At 41.4% G+C, this 22,878-nt stretch overlaps 1 protein-coding gene across 3 annotated transcripts in view; it reads right to left on the reverse strand.

Annotated features, from left to right (window-relative positions):
- ppat (phosphoribosyl pyrophosphate amidotransferase) overlaps positions 1 to 22,878 on the reverse strand; it is a 52,950-nt gene that overhangs the window by 12,068 nt on the left and 18,004 nt on the right. For all 3 annotated transcript variants that reach the window (XM_041194724.1, XM_041194733.1, XM_041194742.1), the window contains 4 exons: positions 13,904 to 14,049; positions 10,055 to 10,133; positions 2,526 to 2,677; positions 674 to 801 (listed from right to left, as the gene is read on the reverse strand). In XM_041194724.1, coding sequence (XP_041050658.1) covers positions 674 to 801; positions 2,526 to 2,677; positions 10,055 to 10,133; positions 13,904 to 14,049 — 505 coding nt within the window. The remainder of the gene's footprint in view (positions 1 to 673; positions 802 to 2,525; positions 2,678 to 10,054; positions 10,134 to 13,903; positions 14,050 to 22,878) is intronic.

Consider the following 22,878-nt stretch of genomic DNA (forward strand, 5'->3'; position numbering starts at 1 on the left):
GAAGGAAGCCAGTAACGGACCCCAGGAGAACATCAACAATTGGTGAAATGGGAAAAAAGAGATAACATTTAACACAGAGAAGCAAAATATTTGCTATGAGAAGAGACAATTTAAACTAAATTATACAATTTTAAAGGGAGTGCATGTACACAAATCTTTTGAAGGTGGCAAGACAAATTGATAAGATTATTAAAAAAGCGGGCAGAAGAGATTTACTAGAATGGTATCAGGGATGAGGAACTTCAGTTATGAGGACAGACTAGAGAAGATGGGGTTTCTCTCCTGAGAGCAGAGAAGTTTAAGGAGATCTGATAGAGGTGTTCAATATTACGAAGTGGTTTAACAGACTAAAAAAAGGAGCAACTGTTTTCACTGGCAGAAGGGTCAATAATCAGAAGACACATAGAAAACTACTTTTTAAAAAAAAGCAAAATGGGTGTTGTGATCTCAAATACACTGGCTAAGAGGTGGAAGCAGATTCAACAGTAACTTTCAAAAGAGTATTAGATAAATACTGGAAGGGGAAAAAAAATCTACAGAGCCCTGGGAAGCGAGCGTAGCAGTGCTTACGGAGCACAGGTAAGGTGATCTAGATAGTCCGATATGTATCATTTTATGATTCTCTAAGTAATTGCATTTCTGTTTGCCACTAGTTTATGGGCTCGTTACATACCTCTTGTGCATAACCAAGTGCTGCTGGAGTTGCAGATTCTGGAACGGTGCTGACCAAGTCTGCATCGACAGGTGCCTCAACGGCAAGCTGCCGCCCGCAACGCTGCCTGACTGTATATACCATCTGTCCTTATGAATTAAAGGGAAAATGATATGCAAGTAAATACAGTTCAATTACACTAAAAGTACAGATTTACCTGGCTACATGAAATGGAAATCTGGGATAACATTTCTTTTATGCTTAACTGTACAAGTACCATTATTATGTGACAATTTCATTTCGAAGTTGGAGTTTTAGTAAGATTAAGTGTATAAGCCAGGATGTAACTAGTAGGGTAGATAAAGGGGAACCAGTAGATGTAGTATACCTGGATTTCCAAAAGGCATTTGATAAGGTGCTGCACAAAAGGTTATTGGGCAAGATAAGGGCTCATGGAGTTGGGGGCAATATATCAGTATGGATAGAGGATTAGTTAATGGATAGAAAGCAGACATTGGACATAAATGGGGCTTTTTTAAGTTGGCAGACAGTGAATAGTAGGATGCCGCAAGAATCAGTGCTGGGGCCTCAGCTATTTACAATTTATATTAATGACTTGGATGAAAAGACAGAATAATGTATCAAAGTTTACTGATGATACCAAGCTAGGTGGAAAAGTAAGCTGTGGGAAGGACACAGAGGCTGCAAAGAGATATAGATAGGTTAAGCAAATAGGCAACAAGGTGGCAGATGGAGTATAATATACAGAAGTGTTAAGGATAAAAAAGCAGAATTTTTTTAAAAGGTGAAGCAGAATATTTTTTTAAAAGGTGAGAAACTTAAGTGTTGATGTTCAAAGAGACTTGGGTTTGCTTATACAAGGAACACAACGTTAGCATGCGGGTGCAGCGAACAATTAGGAAGGCCTTTATTAAAAGGGTATTGGAGTACAAGAGTAAAAAAAAACATCTTGCTACAGGTGTGCAGGGTTTTGGTGAGACCACATCTGAAGTACCGTGTGTACTTTTGATCTCCACATTTAAGAAAGGATATACTTGCATTGGAGGTGGTACAGCAAAAATTCACTAAATTGGTCCCTGGGATGAGGGGGTTGTCCTATGATGAGACACTGAGTAAATTAGGCTTATATTTTCTGGAGTTTAGAAGAATCAGAGGCAATCTCATTGAAATCTACAAAATTCTGAAGGGGTTTGGTAGTGTGGATGTTGAGAGATTGTTTCTGTTGGTCAGGAATCTAAAACATAGGGCATGGTCTCAGGATATGGGCCAAGCATTTAGGAGATAAGCAGAAATGATTTTTCTGAAAGGGTTGTGAATCTTTGGAATTATGTACCCCATAGGCTTGTTGATACTTCATCATTGAATACATTTAAGGCTGGGATAAATAGATTTTTGGTCTCTCAGGGAATTAAGGGATTATGGGGAGTGGGCAAGAAAATGGAGTTGAAGCCCAAGAGTAGCCATGATCATAATGAATGGCAGAGCAGGCTTGATGGGCTATGTGGTCTCTCCTGCTCCTTTTTCTTGTGTTCTTGTATATCATGATGAGAATAAAGAGATTTTATTAAATACTACCTTTTAACATTCTTGACAAACTAACTCAAAAATTATGTGGGCCAAAAATGAGGACAGCAGGCAGATGCATCCCCGATTGCATTTTTGGATCCTTCACAGGGCAATTTGTAACAATGCAATTAAATTATATCTTACAAAGAGAGTCAAAAACAAATTTTTTACAATAACAGTAAAGCTTTCAGCTAAAGATTTAATAAGGACAAAACAATTTATGAGATATAACAAGATCCAAGAAAATTAAGAATGATGTGAAGCATTGTTGAAAATTTAGAATTACCTTCAAATATGGAGTCAGGTCTGGCAAAATAAACATACTCAAAGATACAGAAAGCAGGTGGATCTCCTCCAGCCCTTGGTACAAGGTCAAGTGTCTGGATACCATTCTTAGAGATCTGTACAATTTCTCCTGGTAATATTTCACGAAAATATCTAGAAAAATGGCAGAGGAAAATGTTTAAAAGGATCTACCAAACAGTAACTACTGACTTTCTAAGCCCCTCACTCAAAATTTATAAATGACACCAAAGAAGCGATGGATCACCATGTAGCAGTTATCAAGAAACGAGTAACCATAATGTAAAGTTTTTCTCAAAATCAGTTTCATCGACTGCTCAACTGTCCTACTCAACAGCTTTGAACTTGCAACCCTGCGTGGTGTTAGTCCTACTCAAAACAGAATACTATACAGAACACTACATTTAAGACTTGCATTTATACACTGCTTTTCATGATTACTGGATGCCTCACAGCACTTTACAGCCAATAATTTACTTTTGAAGCGAAGTTACTGTTTTAATATAGGAAACAGGGCAGTCAATTTGCACACAGCAAACTCCCACAAACAGCAATGAGATCATAGAAGAACAGGTTATCTGTATATTACGTTGGTTAAGGGATAAATACTGGCCAGGACACCAGGGATAACCCACTAGGGCTATCTGTACCTTGCTTGTCCTGCTTTCTACCCTTAATTAGCACATTCCTTAGATAATATCACCATCTTCAACATCTCTTTGTCCTTTTGTCTATGACATCTTTTGGCTATCTCCACCTATCACTGGCCTTCTATCCAGTTCTACCCGCCTCCCCCACTTTAAACCAGCTTATATTTCACCTCTTTTCTATTTTTACTTAGTTCTGTTGAAGAGTCATACGGACTCGAAACGTTAACTGTATTCATCTCTGCAGATGCTGCCAGACCTACTGAGTTTTTCCAGGTATTTTTATTTTTGTTTTGGATTTCCAGTATCCGCAGTTTTTTGCTTTTAGCAGGGATAACTCTCCTGCTCTTCTTTGAAATATTGCCATGGGACCTTTTATATCCACCCAAGTAGAAGATGGGGCCTTGGTTTAATGTCTCATCCAAAAAATGGCATATCTGACAGTGCAGCACTCCCTCAGTACCATACTGGTGTGTCAGCCTTGATTTTTGTGCTCAAGCCCTGGAGTGGGACTTAACCCAAACCTTGTGACTCAGAGACAGGAGTGTTACCAATAGAGCCACAGTTGACATTAAATGACATCTGCCAGACGCAGGCACATTTTCCAGCACATCTGGATCTACCTATCATCTAATTTTCTCATTTATAATCCTGGCGCCCATAAGTATTTTTGTATCACTTGTAAATTTATGGACGGTTCGCACGTCTTTACTCAGAACACTGGTAAAAATGAAGAGAAATGATCTGAGTTCCCTGGATTCGCGGAGGGTACCATTAGATTGGAAAATAGCAAATATAACTCCTTTATTCAAAAAGGGAGACAGAAAGCAGGAAACTGTAGGCCAGTAGCCTAACATCTTCATAGGGAAAATGTTAGAAACTATTATTAACGATGTTAATGCAGGGCACTTAGAAAAATTCAAGACAATCAAGCAGCATCAACATGGTTTTGTAAAAGGGAAATCATGTTTAACCAATAAATTGAAGCTCTTTGAAGGAGTTACATGTACTGTAGATAAAGGGGAACTGGTGGATGTACTGTACTCAGATTACCAAAAGGCTATTGCAGAAAAGCTCATGGTGTGGGTGGCAACATATTGGCATGGACAGAAGATTGGCTAGTGAACAGGAAGCAGAGAGTTAGCATAAATGGGTATTTTTCTGGTTAGCAGAATGTGACGAGTGGTGTGCCACAGGGATCAGTGCTGGGACCTCAACCTTTTACTATTTATATAAATGACTTGGATGAAGGGATCGAAGGAATGGTTATAAAATTTGCTTATGACAGAAAGATAGGTAGGAAAGTAAATTGTGAATAGGACATAAGACTCCAAAGTGACATAGATAGGTTAAGTGAGTGGGCAAAGATCTGGCAAATGGAATATAATGTGGGCAAATGTGAAATTGTTCATTTTGGCAAGAAGAACAAAAAAAAATATCTAAATGGTGAGAGATTGCAGAGCTCTGAGGTTCAGAGGGATCTGGGTGTCTTAGTGAATGAATCACAAAAGCTTAGTATGCAGGTACAGCAGGTAATTAGGAAAGCTAATAGAATGTTATCATTTATTGTGAGGGAAATTGATTACACAAGTAGGGAGGTTATGCTTCAATTGTTATGCTTCAATTGAAGGGCATTGGTGAGACCACATCTGGAGTGCTGTGTACAGTACTAGTCTCCTTATTTAAAGAAAGATGTAAATGCGTAAACATTTACGAGACTAATACCAGGAATGGGCAGGTTGTCTTATGAGGAAAGGCTGGACAGGTTAGGCTGGTATCCACTGGAATTCAGAAGAGTTAGAGGTTACTTAATTGAAACCTTTAAAGATCCTGAGGGGTTTTGACAGGGTGGATGTGGAGAGGATGTTTCCTTTTGTGGGAGAATCTAGAACTAGGGGTCACTGTTTATAAATAAAGGGTTGCTCATTTAAGACAAGAGATGAGAATTTTTTTCTGAGGGTTGAGAGTCTTTGGAACTCTCTTCCTCAAAAGTCAGTTGAAGCGGAGTCACTAAATATTTTTAAGGCAGAGCTGGATAGATTCTTGATTAACAAGGCGTGAAAGGTTATCAGGGGTAAGGTTAGGTTGGTTGAGGTTAGATTCAGATCAGCCATGATCTTACTGAATGGTGGAGCAGGCTCGAGGGCCAAGTAGCTTACTCCTGCTCCTAATTCATATGTATGTTCATAAAAAACACTGATCCGGGGGGCGGTGGGGTGGTCTCTATCAGTAATTGGTCCCCAAGCAGAGTTGCTACCATTAACAACAAGAATGCCACCAATTACTTACCCAACACAAAATCCCGTAGGATTTAATCAACCTGGAGACTTTCTCAAACATTTTAACCAGGTTGGGCAGGATTTACATTTCCAGAAGGAATGTTAAGACCCTGTAATAACCCCTTATCTGCGGTGATCAATGCTTCTGCATTAATCTGTTCCAGCATTTTACCTATAATTAAATCAAGGAAATGGGCGTGTAATTCCCTAGTTCTGATTTATTGCCATTGTGGAAAATTAGCACCACATAGCCCACTCCCCATTCTTTATACAGTGAATGGTTAGGATCTGGAATGCGCTGCCTGAGAGTGTGGTCAAGGGGCAGATTCAATTGTGGCTTTTAAAAAGGAATTGAACTGGAGTGCTGTGTTTAGCTGCAGTAGACAGCTTCAGTTGGAGATTGGTGACTGAGGGAGTTTAAGGGTTAAATTCAATCAAAGTCTAGTCTTTCATCAATTTAGCAATTAACTAAAAGTTGCTTTTAGGGTTGGAAGAAGGTGAGTTTTAGACTGGAGAGGGGAGGCCAGTGAAAGCGGCATAAAAAAGCGCGACAAACAAAAGCCGAGACCAGAGAAGAGAGATGTATCCTCAGGACCTTCAGGCGGTGGAGTTCAAAATAACGTAACGATTCAAAAAGTGACGCAACTCAGGGGGGGCAGCTGATTGGTAAGTAGAGTCAGGTGAGTGCTTCTACTTTTTCTACTAATTAAACTGCTGCAGTCCATTAGCTTAAACAAAATAAGGTGAGGATTTTGAACAGTAGTAATTACCTGCTGTTTGGAGTGGAGTAAGGCCCCTAGCGTAGTTAGTATTCTTTAAAGGGTGTGACTAATGAGCTTAATCTAAAGGGAAGTCATGGCAGCAGAGCTTGCACATGTGATATGTTCCTCCTGCGCTACATGGGAAGTCATGGACACTTCCAGTGTCCCTGGCAACCATGTGTGCAGGAAGTGTGTCAGCTGCAGCTACTGGCTAACCGCATTTTGTAGCTGGAGCTGCGGGTGGATTCATCCGCGATGCTGAGGTTGCCATGGACAGCACATTCAGTGAGGTGGTCACACCGCAGGTAAAGACTGAACAGGCAGAAAAAGAGATGGGTGACCACCGGGCAGCATAGAGGAAGGCAGGTAGTGCATGAGTCCCGTGGCTGTCACCCTCTCTAACAGATATACCTTTTTGGATACTGTTGGGGGAACCGACTTCTTGGGAAAGCAGAAGCTGACTTCTCAGGGGAAAGCAGGAGCCAAGTCCATGGCACCACGGGTGGCTCTGCTGCACAAGAGTGGAGGAAGAAGAGTAGCAGGGCTATAGTGATAAGGGATTCAACAGTAAGGGGAACAGACAGGCATTTCTGCAGCCACAAAAGAGATGATAGTATGTTGCCTCCCTGGTGCCAGGGTCAAGGATGTCTCGAAGAGGCTGTAGGGAATTCTGAAGGGGGAGGGTGAACAGCCAATGGTCGTGGCACATATTAGTATCAACAACATAAGTAAAAAAAAGAGATGAAGTCCTACAAGCTGAATATAGGGAGTCAGGACATAAATTAAAACGTAGGATCTCAAAGGTAGTAATCTCAGCATTATTACCAGCTAGCGAGAGTAGAAATAACAGGATATATCGGATGAATACGTGGTTGAAGAAATGGTGTAGAGGGAAGGGATTCAGATTCCTAGGCCATTGGGACTAGTTCTAGGGAAGGTGGGATGGGACCAGTACAAACAGGAGGGGTTGCATTTGGGCAGGACAGGGACCAATGTTCTCGGGGCCAGTGGCCGGGGGGTGGGGTGGTGGCATGGCTGTTTACTAGAGTTGTTGGGCAGGGTTTAAACTAGAATGGCAGGTGGATGAGAGCCTAAGCGGGGAAACAAGGATAGAAATGAAAGACAGAAAAGAAAGAAGCAGAAACAGAAGGCAGAAAAAACAAGGGTGAAGAACAAATGGGGTTGTAGTGCAAAATAAAGCTAAGATGACTAACAAAGTTAAAAAGACAAGTCTAAAGGTATTGTATTTTAATGCATGGAGCATTTGCAATAAGATAGATGAATTAACAGCGCAAATAGAATATAAACGGTTATGATATAGTTGCAATTACAGAGACATGGCTGCAGGGTGACCAAGGATGGAAACTGAACATCCAGGGGTATTTAGTATTTAGGAAGGACCGACAAATAGAGAAAGAAGGTGTGGTAGCACTGTTAGTAATGGAGAAAATCAATGCAATAGTGAGGAAGGATGTTCGCTCAGAAAATCATGATGTAGAATCTGTTTGGGTGGAGATAAGAAACACCAAGGGGCAGAAAACATTGGTGGGGATTGTCTATGGGCACCCCCCCCAAACAGTAATGGAGATGTAAGGGAAGGCATTAATTAGAGATGCATGCAATAAGGGTACAACCGTAATCTAGGGCGACTTTAATCTACATATAGATTTGACAAACCAAACTAGCAATAATACAGTGGAGGAGGATTTCCTGGAATGTGTATGTAATGGCTTTTTTGACCAATATGTTGAGGAACCAACTAGAGAGCAGGCTATCCTAGACTGGGTATTATGCAACGAGAAAGGATTAATTAACAATCTTGTTGTGCAGGGTCCCTTGGGGAAGAGCAACCATAAAATGATAGAATTGTTCTTTAGAATGGAGAGCGAAGAAGTTGAATCTGAAACTAGGGTCCTGAATCTAAATAAAGGGAATTACGAGGATATGAGACGCAAGCTGGCAATGATGGATTGGGGAACCCTGCTAAAAAGGTTGACAGTGGATAGGCAATGGCTAATATTTAAGGAATTACAACAATTGTTCATTCCTGTCTGGCACAAAAATAAAACAGGAAAGGTGGGTCAACCATGGATTACAGAAGAAATTAGGGATAGTATCATGTCCAAAGAGGACACACAAAATTGCTAGAAACAGCAGCAAGCCTGAGGATTGGGAGCAGATTAGAATTCAGCAAAAGTGGACAAAAAGATTGATCAAGGGGAAAATGGTGTATGACAGTAAACTTGCAGGAACATCAAAACTGACTGTAAAAGCTTCTATAAATATGTGAAGAGAAAAAGATTAGTGAAGACAAACATAGGTCCCTTACAGTCAGAAATGGGGGAAATTATAATGGGGAACAAAGAAACGGCAGAAGAACTGAGTTCTAGACAAGTTATGTGTGTGGGCAAACACATGGCAGATGCAGTATGACATGGATAAATGTGAAGTTATACTCTTCAGTGTGAAAAACAGAAAGGCAGAGTATTATTTAAATGGTGATATATTGGGGAAAGTGGATGTACTAAGGGATCTGGGTATCCTTGTACACCAGTCAATGAAAGTAAACAGGCAGGTGCAGCAAGCAATAAAGAAGGCAAATGGTATGTTGGCCTGCATTGCAAGAGGATTGGAGTTCAGAAGTAGGGATGTCTTGCTGCAGTTATACAAGGCCTTGGTGAGACCATACCTGGAGTATTGTGTGCAGTTTTGCTTTCCCTACCTAAGAAAGGATATACTTGCCATAGAGGGAGTGCAGCGAAGGTTCACTAGGCTGATACCGGGGATGGCAGGACTGTCGTATGAGGTGAGATTAGTTCGACTGGGCCTGTAATCACCAGAGTTTAGAAGAATGAGAGGGGATCTGATTGAAACGTATAAAATTCTAATAGGGCTAAACAGACTAGATGTAGTGAAAATGTTTCCCCTGGCTGGGGAGTCTAGAACCAGGGGCCACAGTCTCAGGATACAGGGCAGGCCATTTAGGACTGAAATTAGGAAAACTTTCTTCACTCAGAGTGGTCAACCTGTGGAATTCTCTACCACAGAGAGCTGTGGAGGCTAGGTCAGAGTATATTCAAGAAAGAAATTGATAATTTTTTAGCTATCAGCCTAGTGAACCTTCGCTGCACTCCCTCTAAGGCAAGTATATCCTTTCTTAGGTAGGGAGAGCAAAACTGCACACAATACTCCAGGTATGGTCTCACCAAGGCCTTGTATAACTGCAGCAAGACATCCCTACTTCTGAACTCCAATCTTCTTGCAATGCAGGCCAACATACCATTTGCCTTCTTTATTGCTTGCTGCACCTGCCTGTTTACTTTCATTTATTAGGGGCATCAAGGAGTATGGAGAGAAATCAGGAAAATGGCTTTGAGATAGAGGATCAGCCATGATCATACTGAATGGTGGAGCAAGCTCAAAGGGCTGAATGGCCTACTCCTGCTCCTAGTTTCCGTGTTATCTGAAGAAAAGAAAATTGCAGGGCTACAGGAAAAGAAAGACAAGGCAATGGGTGAGTAGCGCTTACAGAGAGCTGGCACAGACACAATGGGGCAAATAGCCTCCTGCGCCGTAACCATTCTATGATTATACATAATCTAGGCTGACTGGTATAGTACTGAGTGAGGGTTGTATTTTCAGAAGTACCTTTTAAGGATCCATCTGCTTGCTGAGGTAAACATAAAAAAATCCCATTATACTATTCAAAGATGAGCAGGCGAGTTCTCAAAACATTTTTTAGAACATATACATTTATTTGTGCTATGCTACCATTTATTAATGGTGGCTACTGCCACCATTAGTAAAGTTAACCATCAGCCTCACCTGGCTCCAATAGATTGGAAACTACACGACTCAGAAGAAACTACCCATCCTTCAGTTTCTGTTTCAGTAACTGGTTCTCCTATGTTTAAAAGAAAGGACACAAAAGAATCCAAATAAAAATGTACAAAGTTTCTGTAGTTAGCAGAAATTATATTTAATAAGTAATCCTAAATTTAATTCTCAAGCTTTTTGACCTGAAATAGTAGTATTGTCACTTTATAAGACTGTTAAATTACACAGTTAGTGTTTCAAAACTGGCAACCTCTGGATTGAGTCAATGCCAGATTTTGAATTTTGCTGTTTTTGGGTCGGTTGGTTCAAGCTGGGCCAGGTCAAGTCGGCTGGTTCAGGCCAGGTCGAGTCAAGGGTTGCTCAGACCACTCAGAGCGTGGGTAAAGACCGGCACGCCACCACGTCAATGCAGCATCTAGCCAAACAAGCCAAGTTATTTACTTATTTAAAAAGAATTAAAATTCACACATGGCAGCTCATAAAATTGTCCAGTTTTCGGACAGCCGATTTGAGGGACTACAAGTATAATGTGCTGTAGTGTCATCGCCCTGTACAATGTGAAGCAGCATGTTCCCCACATTGGCCCCGAAGGGAGCCAAAGTTGTCCATTTACCCTTCAAAACTGTTATTATCAGACTGATCAAAAGATGATTCTGCCTTCTCCATCATTCATTCATCTGTCCTCCCTAACTACCACCCCATTTCTAACTTCCCTTTGCTCTCTTAGGCTATTGAACATGTCCACTTTTCATCCCTGGGCTCATCTATCCTGAAATTTCCCTCTTTGTTTCCCTCCAGTCTGGCTTCACACATTGTCAGTGAAAAATAACTCGAGTGAAAATCATGATGACTTTTCTTGTGACTGCAAATATAGTGCATTAACGCTCCTCCTATTCCACTAATGCCATTCATTTGTCATTCTGGTCGATGAGAACGTCCTTGTAACTTTCTATTTCTACTAATCCATTTGCAGCTATAGCCTCTCTTTCCTCTCTTTTCACTATCATCTCCCACACAGGGTCAATTTTCTATACTTAATACCCAGCTCCAGCTCTCCATCACTTCTCCCAATTCCATCTCTGCTGTCAGACTTGTCTGATATTAAATCCTAAGAAAGACAAAACCTCCTACTGCTCAACACCAAGGAGAGTGGTATCATCATCTCTTGCATTTACTACAAACTCTGCCACTGCTTCCCCCTTCCCCGGCCATGTACTCAGTCTTAACAAAAAACTTTTCTTCATATCCTGTTTGAGCCTGAGCTCAACTTTAACCCCTTGTATGACCTATTACAAAGAACATTGCTGTAGCTGTGCTTACCTTAGCTCTTCCACTGCTGGAAGATTTTACTTAGGTTTAATTTTGTTATCCTTAAACATGATTACTTTTTAATGTTTTTCTTACAGGCCTCCCACTTGCTTCCTCCATAAACTCTAACCATGGTTGATAAGACCCTCAACCGTGTCCACTGCATTTCCCACAGTTCTGCTCTTGTCTCTTCCCCTTCCTTCCAGAACCACAATAGGGTTCCCCCTCTAGTCACCTTCCAACCAGCCTGTGTATTCAACAGATCATTTTCCATCATTTCTGCCACCTCCAGCGTGATGCCACCACCAAACATGTCATTCCCTCCCCCCCAACATCAGCATTCCTAAGGGAGTATTCTTTCCATGATGCCTTGGTTTACACCTCAAACACCAACAGCCGGCCCCCTTCCCACCCCACCTTTCCATGCAACTGCAGGAGACTTAACATCTGCCCTTGTGCCTCCTCTCTCCTCACCATCCCCAAATGCTCAAGGCCCCAAACAGCCATTCCAGGTGAAGCAGCGATTTGTATGTCGTTCCTTCAATTCAGTATGTTATATTCGCTGCTCACAATGTGGTCTCCTCTACAATGGAGACACCAAAACACAGATTGGGTGACCACTTTGCGGAACACCTCTGTTCAGTCTGCAAGCATGTCCCCATGCTTCCAGTGGCCTGCCATTTTAATTCTCCACGTTGCCCTCACACTGACATCTCCATCCTTGGCCTGTTGCACTGTTCCAGTGAAGCCCAAAGTAAACTCAAGGAACAGCACGTCATCTTTCAATTATACACTTTACAGCCTTCGGACTCAATATCAAGTTCAACAATTTCAGACTGTGTACTGTTTCCTTTTCTTTGCCGTTTCCCGTTTTTCTCTTATTATTGCTTTCAGACAGCAGCACAACTGCTCAAGGCACATTTTTTGTTTCCTTTCTTGCCCCATCTACAAATCCATTGGCCCTGTAAGACTAACTCTTGTCATTCAATCTCTTCTATCTTCCAACCCATCACAAACCTTTCTAAGTCCTTGTCCCATCCACCTCTTATTCAAAACCTATCACATCTCTAACCTTTCCCAGTTCTGTTGACCTGAAACGCTAACTGTGGCCGGGATTTTCTGGCTCCATCGTGGGCGGGACCCGCAGCAGGCAAGGCAACGCCCCAGCCAGAAGTCCACTGACTTGTGGCGGGAACAGAAGATTGCGGCGGCAGGCGGTGTGGAAAATCTTGTCCTCTGTTTCTCTCTCCATAGATACTGCCCGACCTGCTGAGTATTTCCAATATTTTCTGTTTTTATTTCAGATTTCCAGCATCTGCTGCATTTGGCTTTTCAATAAGTATCCAAAGCTCTGCTGCATGTATCCCACTAAATCCACTCGTAAACCTATTCCCACTGACCTACACCAGATCGGAATTTTTCAATGTATTAAACTTACAATCTTTGCTTTCATCTATAAACCTCTCCATGGCCTTTGGGAAAAAAACTAACTCCTCTTCTTCAAAATCATGCCAAGGGACCTTTTCCATCCACTCAGTAGGTAGATGGGGCCTCGGTTTAACATTTCATCTAAAAGATAGCACCTTCTACAACACAAGAGCAGGGAGGTAATGCTGGAACTGTATAAAACGCTGGTTAGGCCACAACTGGAGTACTGTATGCAGTTCTAGAATCCACATTATAAGAAGGATGTGATTGCACTGGAAAAGGTGCAGAGGAGATTTACCAGGATGCTGCCTAGGCCGGAGGGTCTGGGCTATGAGGGAAGATTGGATAGGCTCTGGTTGTTTTCCTTGGAGCAGTGAAGGTTGAGAGGGGACCTAATAGAGGTGCATAAGATTATGAGTGACATAAATAGGGTGGATAGGAAGGCACTTTTTCCATTAGTAGGGGGGTCAATAACCAAGGGGCGTAGTTTTAAGATAAGAGGTAGAAGGCTAAGAGGGGAGTTGAGGAAAATTTTTTCACCCAGAGGGTGATAGTATTCTGGAACTCACTGACTGAAAGGATGGATGATTCGAAAACTCTCGTAACATTTAAGAAGTATTTAGATATTCACTTGCATTGCCATAGCCTCCAGGGCTATGGGCTGAGCGCTGGAAAATGGGAATAGTGTAGTCAGATCTTTGTTGGGCGGCGTGGACAAGATGGGCCGAAAGGCCTCCTTCTATGAGTCCATAACCACCTGGGGAATGGTGGGGAGCAGCAAGAACAACAGTGCAGGAAATGAAAATAATGCTTTTCATTTCATGATATAATTTTTTGATGCAAAAATGAAACATTTCAGTGACATTCCCTACTGTGAACCTGAATTTAATCCTATAGAACACTACAGATTAGAAAAAAATCTTTTCAATTGATTAGAAATGGGTCCTGGACTACTACTTCAAAAATATATATTTTAAATTTTTATGCCAAATTAAAAAGAAGAAAAAAAATGTGATGATGCTTGATAGTATTTTCTTACAGAATGTACCTTAGACTTATTTCCATTTAAGATTTGTTTTCATAAATTAGATTGCTTCTTACCTGAACTGTGCAGTTTAGAAACTGGGACAAGGCAGCCAAGACACAGGGGACGATTCCCATAAGGATCACGGACAGCATAAATCACATCTTTGTACATAAGCAGCATTGAATAAGAGGTAGGTGTTGCAGTCATCAAATTTCTAATCCTAGAAATTAAGATAAAAACCAATAATTTAAGTCTCCTCTTTACAAACTATTAATGACCAAAATCATGTTGCCAGCTTTAATGGAGCACCATCTTTACAACAAAATGTATGCAAAGTTTTTGCAATGTGAGCAGAAGACAATCCGTGCACAATTTCATCAGGATAAGATATAAATAACAAAGCATCGGAACTTTTTTCATCTAGCTGTGTACTCCAGTTTGGGGAATTTACAATGTTGTGATACCCACTCAAATCAATTATATTATTTCTATACCAAATCAATACGGGTGCCAGAATTTGTTGTGATATTTTCTTTTCTTAATCAGATGCATTTTAACATCAAGACAAGACATACCTGCATTTATACTGTACTTTGCATGACCACCAGATATCCCAAAGTGCTTTACAGTTAATGAAATGGCTTTTGAAGTGTCATCACTGTTATAATGTAGGAAATATGACAGCCATTTTGTGCACAGCAAACCGTCACAAACAGCAATGTGTTAATGACCAGATAATCTGCTTTTTATGCTGCTGAAGGAGATAAATATTGGCCAAAACACAGTATAACACCCCTGCTCTTCTTAAAAATCATGCCAAGGGATCTTCTACATTCACTCAGCAGGCAGATGGGGCCTCGGTTTAACGTTTCATCTAAAAGATGGCACCTTTGACAATACAGTACTTCCTCAGTACTGCATTAGTGTCAGAATTAATTTTTCTGCTCAAGACTTGGAGTGGTACTTGAACTGGTATTTTGTAACTCAGAGGTGAGAGTACTAGCAGCTAAGCCACGGGTGACATATTCCAAAGGAATCCCTTTCATTTACATCACATAATACACCTGATTTACTGTTTGGCAGCTAAAATGAAATAAATCTATGCACTCAAGTTAGTACTGGTTTTTAGTTGGCTCACATACCTTCTGATCAGCACCCAGAACTGGTCCAAGTACTAATCCACAGAAATCTCTATGGAATTATTTGCTGATACTCTAAAGCAGAGAGTGGGAAATCCAAAATGATGATTCTCCACATGACCAGGAATCAGATGAAACTTCAGCCCACAGATATTTTTCAATTAAATTAATTCTGAACATTGCTTACATTTGATGGTTAGGATAGTTATATATTGGAAATTATTGCTCCTAAATATTCTTTTGCCTTGAAGCCAAATATAGTCACACATTGCAAGGAATTCTGGAAGTTAATTCATGGCATACCTTTTTTGGGAATATTTGAAAGTGACCTTAGAGAGAATCTAACCATTGCCCCTTGATGTTCAATGGCATTGCCATCAATGATTCCCTCACTATCAACATCCTGGGGGTTACCATCGACCAGAAACTGAACTGGACTAGCCATATAAATACTGTGGCTACAAGAGCAGGTCAGAGGCTAGGAATATTGCGACGAGTAACCCACCTCCTGGCACCCCAAAACCTGTCCACCATCTACAAGGCACAAGTCAGGAGTGTGATGGAAAACTCCCCACTTGCCTGGACGAGTGCAGCTCCCACAACACTCAAGAAGCTTGACAAAGCCAGGACAAAGCAGCCCGCTTGACTGGCACCACATCCATAAACGTTCACTCCCTCCACCACTGACGCACAGTAGCAGCAGTGTGTACCATCTACAAGATGCACTGCAGGAATTCACCTAGGTTCCTTCGACAGCATCTTCCAAACCCACGACCACTACCATCTAGGATGACATGGGCAGCAGATAGATGGGAACACCACCATCTAGAAGCTCCCCTTCAAGTCAGTCACTATCCCGACTCAGAAATATATCGCTGTTCTTCACTGTAGCTGGGTCAAAATCCTGGAACTCCTTCCTAACAGTACTGTGGGTGTACCTACACCGCATGGACTGCAGCGGTTCAAGATGGTAGCTCACCACCATCTTCTCAAGGGCAACTCGGGATGGGCAATAAATGCTGGTGAAGCACAGATCCCAAGAATGAATTAAAAAAATTATTTAATTTTCTGACTATCCATAAATCTGACCAGTAATAAGGCAATACACAAGGAGCATTCACATATTCTCACTTGCATTTCATGAGCCAGCTGCGTTTCCATAATCTCAGGGAGCCACTACCATGGAAAAAGCTTGAGAGTGCAAACCTATCCCATGGATGAGTGTAGAAATTCTGTGGTGGTGTACGACTTAAACTTAAAGAGGCAGGCATTATGGTTTGAAGGGGTGTACCCTTGTATTTTGAAACATATCTACAAGCAGTTTGAAGGGAATAGAATGCCGAGCTTTCTCCAAAAGGGACATACAAAGGCTGAAGGAAGAAATGAAACACACAGTGATCTCTTCAGGACAGGTACTGGGCAAACTAAAGAGGAGCAATGAACATGAATGCCATGAGGCAACAAAGGAAGAAGTATTGTGACTTTTGTCAGTTCAGACAAGAGAAATCATTGTCACCTTCCATTAGTTCACTGTTCAAAGTACCTGTGTCATTTATAAGTATTTCTCCCCTTACTCAGTCTTAAATTACATTTAATACTTTCCATGAATTCTTATTCAGTACGATTCACTTAACCGCGCATGCGAACACTTGGAGGTGCTCCATCATATATTCAATTCAAACTTATCAATGCCATCTAATGTAGCTGCATGATGAATATACACGTCGTTACATCCACTATGGCCATATATTGGCACTTTGATATAATAATACATTCATCAAGAAAACTGAAACCTCTCATTTTTACTCTACTTGCAGAAGACACCCCATAACAGGAAATTAAGATAGCACAGGCAGGAGGAAGAGACTCTGAGATTGTATGAGATAGTCGTCTTGCAAGTCCTGGGGCAAGAGAACATAAAAGAGGATTGGAAATGGGGAAAAAGGTGAACTGACTCCAGTTCAAGGTTTCCGATAACCACTCCCGCCTTTCCTCAAGTCTTTTTCTCACTCATTGGCTACCAAAAAAACACATACTGCAGCAATTTTCCATGCCTCTCCAATTATCAGAAGCTACATGGAAGGCTTCTCACAAGTATGCTATTCTAATGGAAATCTGATTGAGGAAAGGAGTTGGCAAATATTCAGAAAAAGCGTGAACAGCTAGTCATGAAAATGTGGGGTAGGCACATGTCAGAGCATGAAGAGATGAGCACAGAAAAGAGAGGAAGAGAATGGGAAAGGAGATTGGGAGAAGCCTGCTGCTGAGGGTGCCAGTTCATGTAACCCCCGCAGCTGGCCAGCCTTTGCATCTAGACAGAGGCCATGTCAAATTGTATGTTGGAAATAGTGACTTGCTTGGAAGAGTCCACTAGCGGGCATACACCAACTCCAGGGATATCTGTAGCACAAATCACGAGAGAAAAGGCTTAAAGGCTAGTTAATGATTCTCCCACAAGTGCTATTTGTGCCATGAGGTTTAGGGTTGCACAATGGAATTGGTTTCATTCAACCTACTTAGCAGTTGACTACAGAGAACCACTCTTGATGTAGCTTAAGCATGTTGTAATCCACAATTTGTCCGTTTATAATCCGAGATGCATTTTTAACAAATTCACTTAAAAACTTCCAAACTTCACATCAAATACATTTTATGCTTCATCTTATTTCATTCTTCATCTGTGACTAGCAAGTTTTGAAGTATAGTAAAGTCCCCCCCATTCACATCTTCGTCATTCGCAAATTCGCTTATCTGCGCAAAACATCACGTACACCATTTTGCCGACTGCAGACCCAGTGTTCACTTATCTGTGGTTTTCAGAAAAAAAAACGAAGTTGGACAAAATGTCAAAATAGAAAATGAACATTACAAAAAACATATGGGAGGTGTCCATGACACATTTCCTGAGTTGAGCATTGCGCATGCGTCATCTGCCATGTTGTTTACTGGAGTGTTTGCACATGGGTGTTCATTGTTATTACGATTTCATTTGCATCTACAGTACAGTACCATTTCTGAGAAATCTTTAAGTCACTGTTATTGAAAAATGAGTGAACTTGAACGAAGCAGTAAACGTCCTAGAAAAGTGATGGCACTTGCTGAGAAAGTGACAATATTAGATAGGCTGAAAAACAGCACAAGTGCTACCATGTTGGTAGGGAATACAGTGTTAATAATCTAAAATTAGGTACATTAGGCAGTCTGAAGATAAAATAAAGACCACTGTTAGTGTTTCTGGTAGTCATACTGCCAGATTAACTTTGGTAAGCAGGAAAGATCCACACTTAGAAGAACTGGAGAAGTTACTTAATGTGTGGATAGAGCACCAGAATCAAAACAAAATCCCAGTTAATGGCCCAATTATTAGAAACAAGCACTTGAATTGTAGTAAAGAGGGTAGTGCTGGCGCTACTGGTGAAGAAGAAGGGGCCTCTTGGTATTCCAGAGGATTCTCAGCCAGCACAAGATGGTCTGATCGCTTTAAAAAGCACTTTGGTCTTCATAATGTGAAGTTGGTGGGGGAGGGTGCATCAGCTGACCATGCAGAGTAGAAGGCATTGCAGAAATGCTTTGAGAAGTGAGGCTACTAGCCAGAGCAGGTCTTTAACACAGGGAAAACTGGCCCGTTCTGGAAATACTGCCAAATAGGACTTACAAATTCAAAGAAGAAAGGACAGTACCTTGTTTTAAAAACTGCAAAGAACAGGCTAATGCTCTTACTATGTGCCAATGTGGCTTGTTTTAAGTATAAACCAATGCTGGTTTATAGGTCAGAAAACCTTCAAGTTCTTAAAAGGAAAAGATAAATCTCATCTATCAGGGTTTTTGGAAACTAACAGCAGTGCCTGGGTTACAGCAGCAGTGTTTGAACACTGGTTTGAAAATTGCTTTCTGCTTGAGGTCAGGGCTTATTTGAGGAAAAATAACTTGTCCTTCAAGGTTCTACTTATCTTTGATGATGCTCCCGGACATCTACCCTATCCTGAAGATAGCCATTCAGATACAGAAAATTTGTTTTTATCCCAAATACAACCTCATTTATCAAGCCAATGGACCGAGGGATCATTGCAACATTCAAAGCTCACTACACCCATAGAGGTTTCAGCCACATTCTCAATATTATGGAAACAAATCCTTCAACCACTGTCCACGATTGATGGAAGGAATTCAACATCCTTATCTTAATAAGAATAATTAAGGATGCATGGGATGAGATTAGAGAATCAACCATAAATGCCTACTGGAAACAAGTTTGGCCTGAGGCTGTGAATAATTTAACAGGATTCTCCAATGTGAATGCTGAAGTAACAAAGATTGTTAAGTTTGCAAAACACGTTGGAGGGGAGGGATTTGAAGACCTGCCACATTTGAAGTAGAGGAGTTGCTTCAGTGTCATCAAGTGGAACTCTCTAAAGAAGAACGTGTGGAATTGAATGTAAAGAGGAGGAAGAAGAGCCTAAGGTGGCTAAATTTCAACCCAAGGTGATGGCAGGCCTCAAGATCAGCTGAAGAACTGAAAAAACAGTCAGCAGGCTATGACATTGATTGACTGACTGACACAGAAATCAGTGCTGGGGCCTCAACTCTTTACAATTTATATCAATGACTTGATGAAGGGACGGAATGTATTGTTGCTAAATTTGCTGATGACACAAAGATAGGTAGTTCTCAAGAGGACATAAGGGGCCTGCAAAGGGACATAGATAGGTTCAGTGAGTGGGCAAAAATTCAGCAGATTGAGTAAAATGTAGGAAAATGTGAAATTGTCCAGTTTGGCAGGAAGAATAGAAAAGCAGCATATCTTAAGAGGAAAGGTTAGACAGGCTGTATCCATCGAACTTTAGAAGAATGAGAGGTGATCTTACTGAAAGATCCTGAGGGGACTTGACAGGGTAGATGCTGAAAGGATGTTTCCCCTTGTGGGAGAAACTAGAACCAGGGCACAGTTTAAAAATAAGGGGGTCCCATTTAAGAGAGATGAGGAGAAATATTTTCTCAGAGGGTGGTGAATCATTGGAACTCTCTTCCCCAGAGAGCAGCAGAGGCGGGGTCAATGAATATTTTTAAGGCAGAGCTAAATAGATTCTTGACTAACAACTGAGTCCAAGGTTATCGCGGGGGTAGGTGGAATGTGGAGGTGAGGCCACAATCTGATCAGTCATGATTTTATTGAATGGCAGAGCAGTGTGACTAATATGTATTCCTTATTTTGTTAAACAGGTCATCTTTATATTTATTAAAAACATTGTTTTTATTGTCTTTTATTCTCTAACATATCAATTTTTGGATGGCTGGAACCTATTTAATTGACTCCCATAATAAAATATGTTTGCCGTTTGTGAATTCACCATTTGCAAGGTTTTCCAAGAATGCAGCCCCTGCAAACGGCGGGACTTTACTGTATGAATGTAAATAAATCAAGATGACAATATCTCTCCCGAACTTAAAGATTCAAAGCAATAAATTCTATTTCAGGTTAGGCATATTGGAAGTGCTGTTTAGTTTGAAACAGAGTTTGGCCAAGTTAGGTGTCCAGGATAAATAGCATAGAGTCAAATTCATAGTACACATGTATTCTGTATTTTCTAAGAATCTTATATTCATACCTTTAACTGCTATTTGCCTAACTTATCCAGCATCTATTAAGGAATATTCTACTCTGTAGAAAAATATATGCAAAGATCTAAGCTTGGAAACTGTCCTACAAATATTCTGCAATAAAATTTCACACTGAAGTATCATAAATGCCTAATATGTTCATTTGTTGTACATGCCTATTAAATATGGGATTTTTTTTTCCATCTGTACTCATTAAAGTAACAAACGCCTGCTAATCGATGTTTTAAAAATTGCAGGAAATAACAGCATTTGAAAAATAAACCAATTCCCATGAATGGTCTGTTTGGACGATGAGAATCATTTCTATATGAGCACAAACCAATGATAATAAAAAAGTCTCTCAAGAGATGACTGAAGGCAATGGATTATGCAAAGGTTATGGGCCCTGACAATGTTCCGGCAATAGTACTGAACACTTGTGCTCCAGAACTTGCCACACCCCTAGCCAAGCTGTTCCAATACAGCTACAACCCGGCAATGTGGAAAGTTGCCCAGGTATGTCTTGTACACAAAAGGCAAGGCAAGTCCAACTGGCCAATTACCACCCCATGATTCTACTCTCAATTATCAGAAAAGTGATGGAAGGGGTCATCAACAGTGCTATCAGCTTCCTTAGCAATAACCTGCTCACTGATGCTCTGTTTGGATTCCACCAGGGTCATTCAGCTTCTGACCTCATTACCGTCTTGGTTCAATTATGGACAAAAGCGCTGAACTCCAGAGGTGAGATGAGTGTGACTACCCTTGACATCAAGGCAGCATTTGACCGAGTGTGGCAACATGGAGCCTTAGCAAAACTAGAATCAATGGGAATCGGACGAAAACGTTCCACTGGTTGGAGTCATATCTAGCACATAGGAAGTTGGAGGTCAATCGTCTTAGTTCCACGACATCACTGCAGGAATTCCTCAGGATAGTGTTCTCGGCCCAACCATCTTCAGCTGCTTCATCACAGAATCACAGTGCAGAAAAGGCCCTTCGAGTCGAGTCTGCACTGACATGTGAGAAACACGTGACCTACCTACCTAATCCCATTTACCAGCACTTGGTCCATAGCCTTTAATGTTATGACGTCCAAAGTGCTTATCCAGGTACTTTTTAGAGGATATGAGGCAACCCGCCTCCACCACCCTCCCTGGGAGTGCATTCCAGACCGTCACCACCCTCTGGGTAAAAAAGTTTTTCCTCACATCCCCCCTAAACCTCCTGCTCCTCACCTTGAACTTATGCCCCCTTGTGACTGACCCTTCAACTAACGGGAACAACTGCTCCCTATCCACCCTGTCCATGCTCCTCATAATCTTGTACACCTCAATCAGGTCACCCCTCAATCTTCCCTGCTCCAACGAAAACAACCCAAGTCTATCCAACCTCTCTTCTTAACTTAAATGTTTCATCCCAGGCAACATCCTGGTGAATCTCCTCTGCACCCCTTCCAGTGCAATCACATCCTTCCTATAATGTGTCGACCAGAACTGCACACATTACTCCAGCTGTGGCCTCACCAAGGTTCTATACAACTCCAACATGTCCTCCCTACTTTTGTAATCTATGCCTCGATTGATAAAGGCAAGTGTCCCGTTTCACCATCCCACTAACATGCCCCTCCGTCTTCAGAGATCTATAGACACACTCGCCAAGGTCCCTTTGTTCCTCAGAACTTCCTAATGTCATGCCGTTCATTGAATACTTCCTTGTCAAATTACTCCTTCCAAAGTGTAATTACTCCTTCCAAAGTGTAATCAATGACTTTCCCTCCATCATAAGGTCAATGTGGGGATGTTCGCTGATGATTGCACAATGTTCAGCACCATTCATGACTCCTCAGACAATGAAGCAGCCCATTTACAAATGCAGCAAGACCTGGACAATATCCAGGCTTGGGCTGTCAAATGGCAAAAAACATTCATGCCATGCAAATGCCAACTGATGACTATCTCCAAAAAGAAAGAATCTAATCATCGCCCCTTGACATTCAATGGCATTACCGTCGCTGAATCCCCCACTGAGCTATGAGGAGGTTGCAGAGATGTTTCAGCGTGATTTGGACAAGCTGAGTGAGTGGGCAAATGCATGGCAGATGCAGCATAATGTGGATAAATGTGAGGTTATCCACTTTGGTAGCAAAAACAGGAAGGCAGATTATTATCTGAATGGCTATAAATTGAAGGCGGGGAATAGGCAATGAGACCTGGGTGTCCTCGTACACTAGTCGCTGAATGTAAGCATGCAGGTGCAGCAGGCGGTAAAGGAGGCAAATGGTATGTTAGCCTTCATAGCGAGAGGATTCA

Source organism: Carcharodon carcharias, chromosome 1 (genome assembly GCF_017639515.1).
Source record: "Carcharodon carcharias isolate sCarCar2 chromosome 1, sCarCar2.pri, whole genome shotgun sequence".
NCBI classification, from domain to species: domain Eukaryota; kingdom Metazoa; phylum Chordata; class Chondrichthyes; order Lamniformes; family Lamnidae; genus Carcharodon; species Carcharodon carcharias.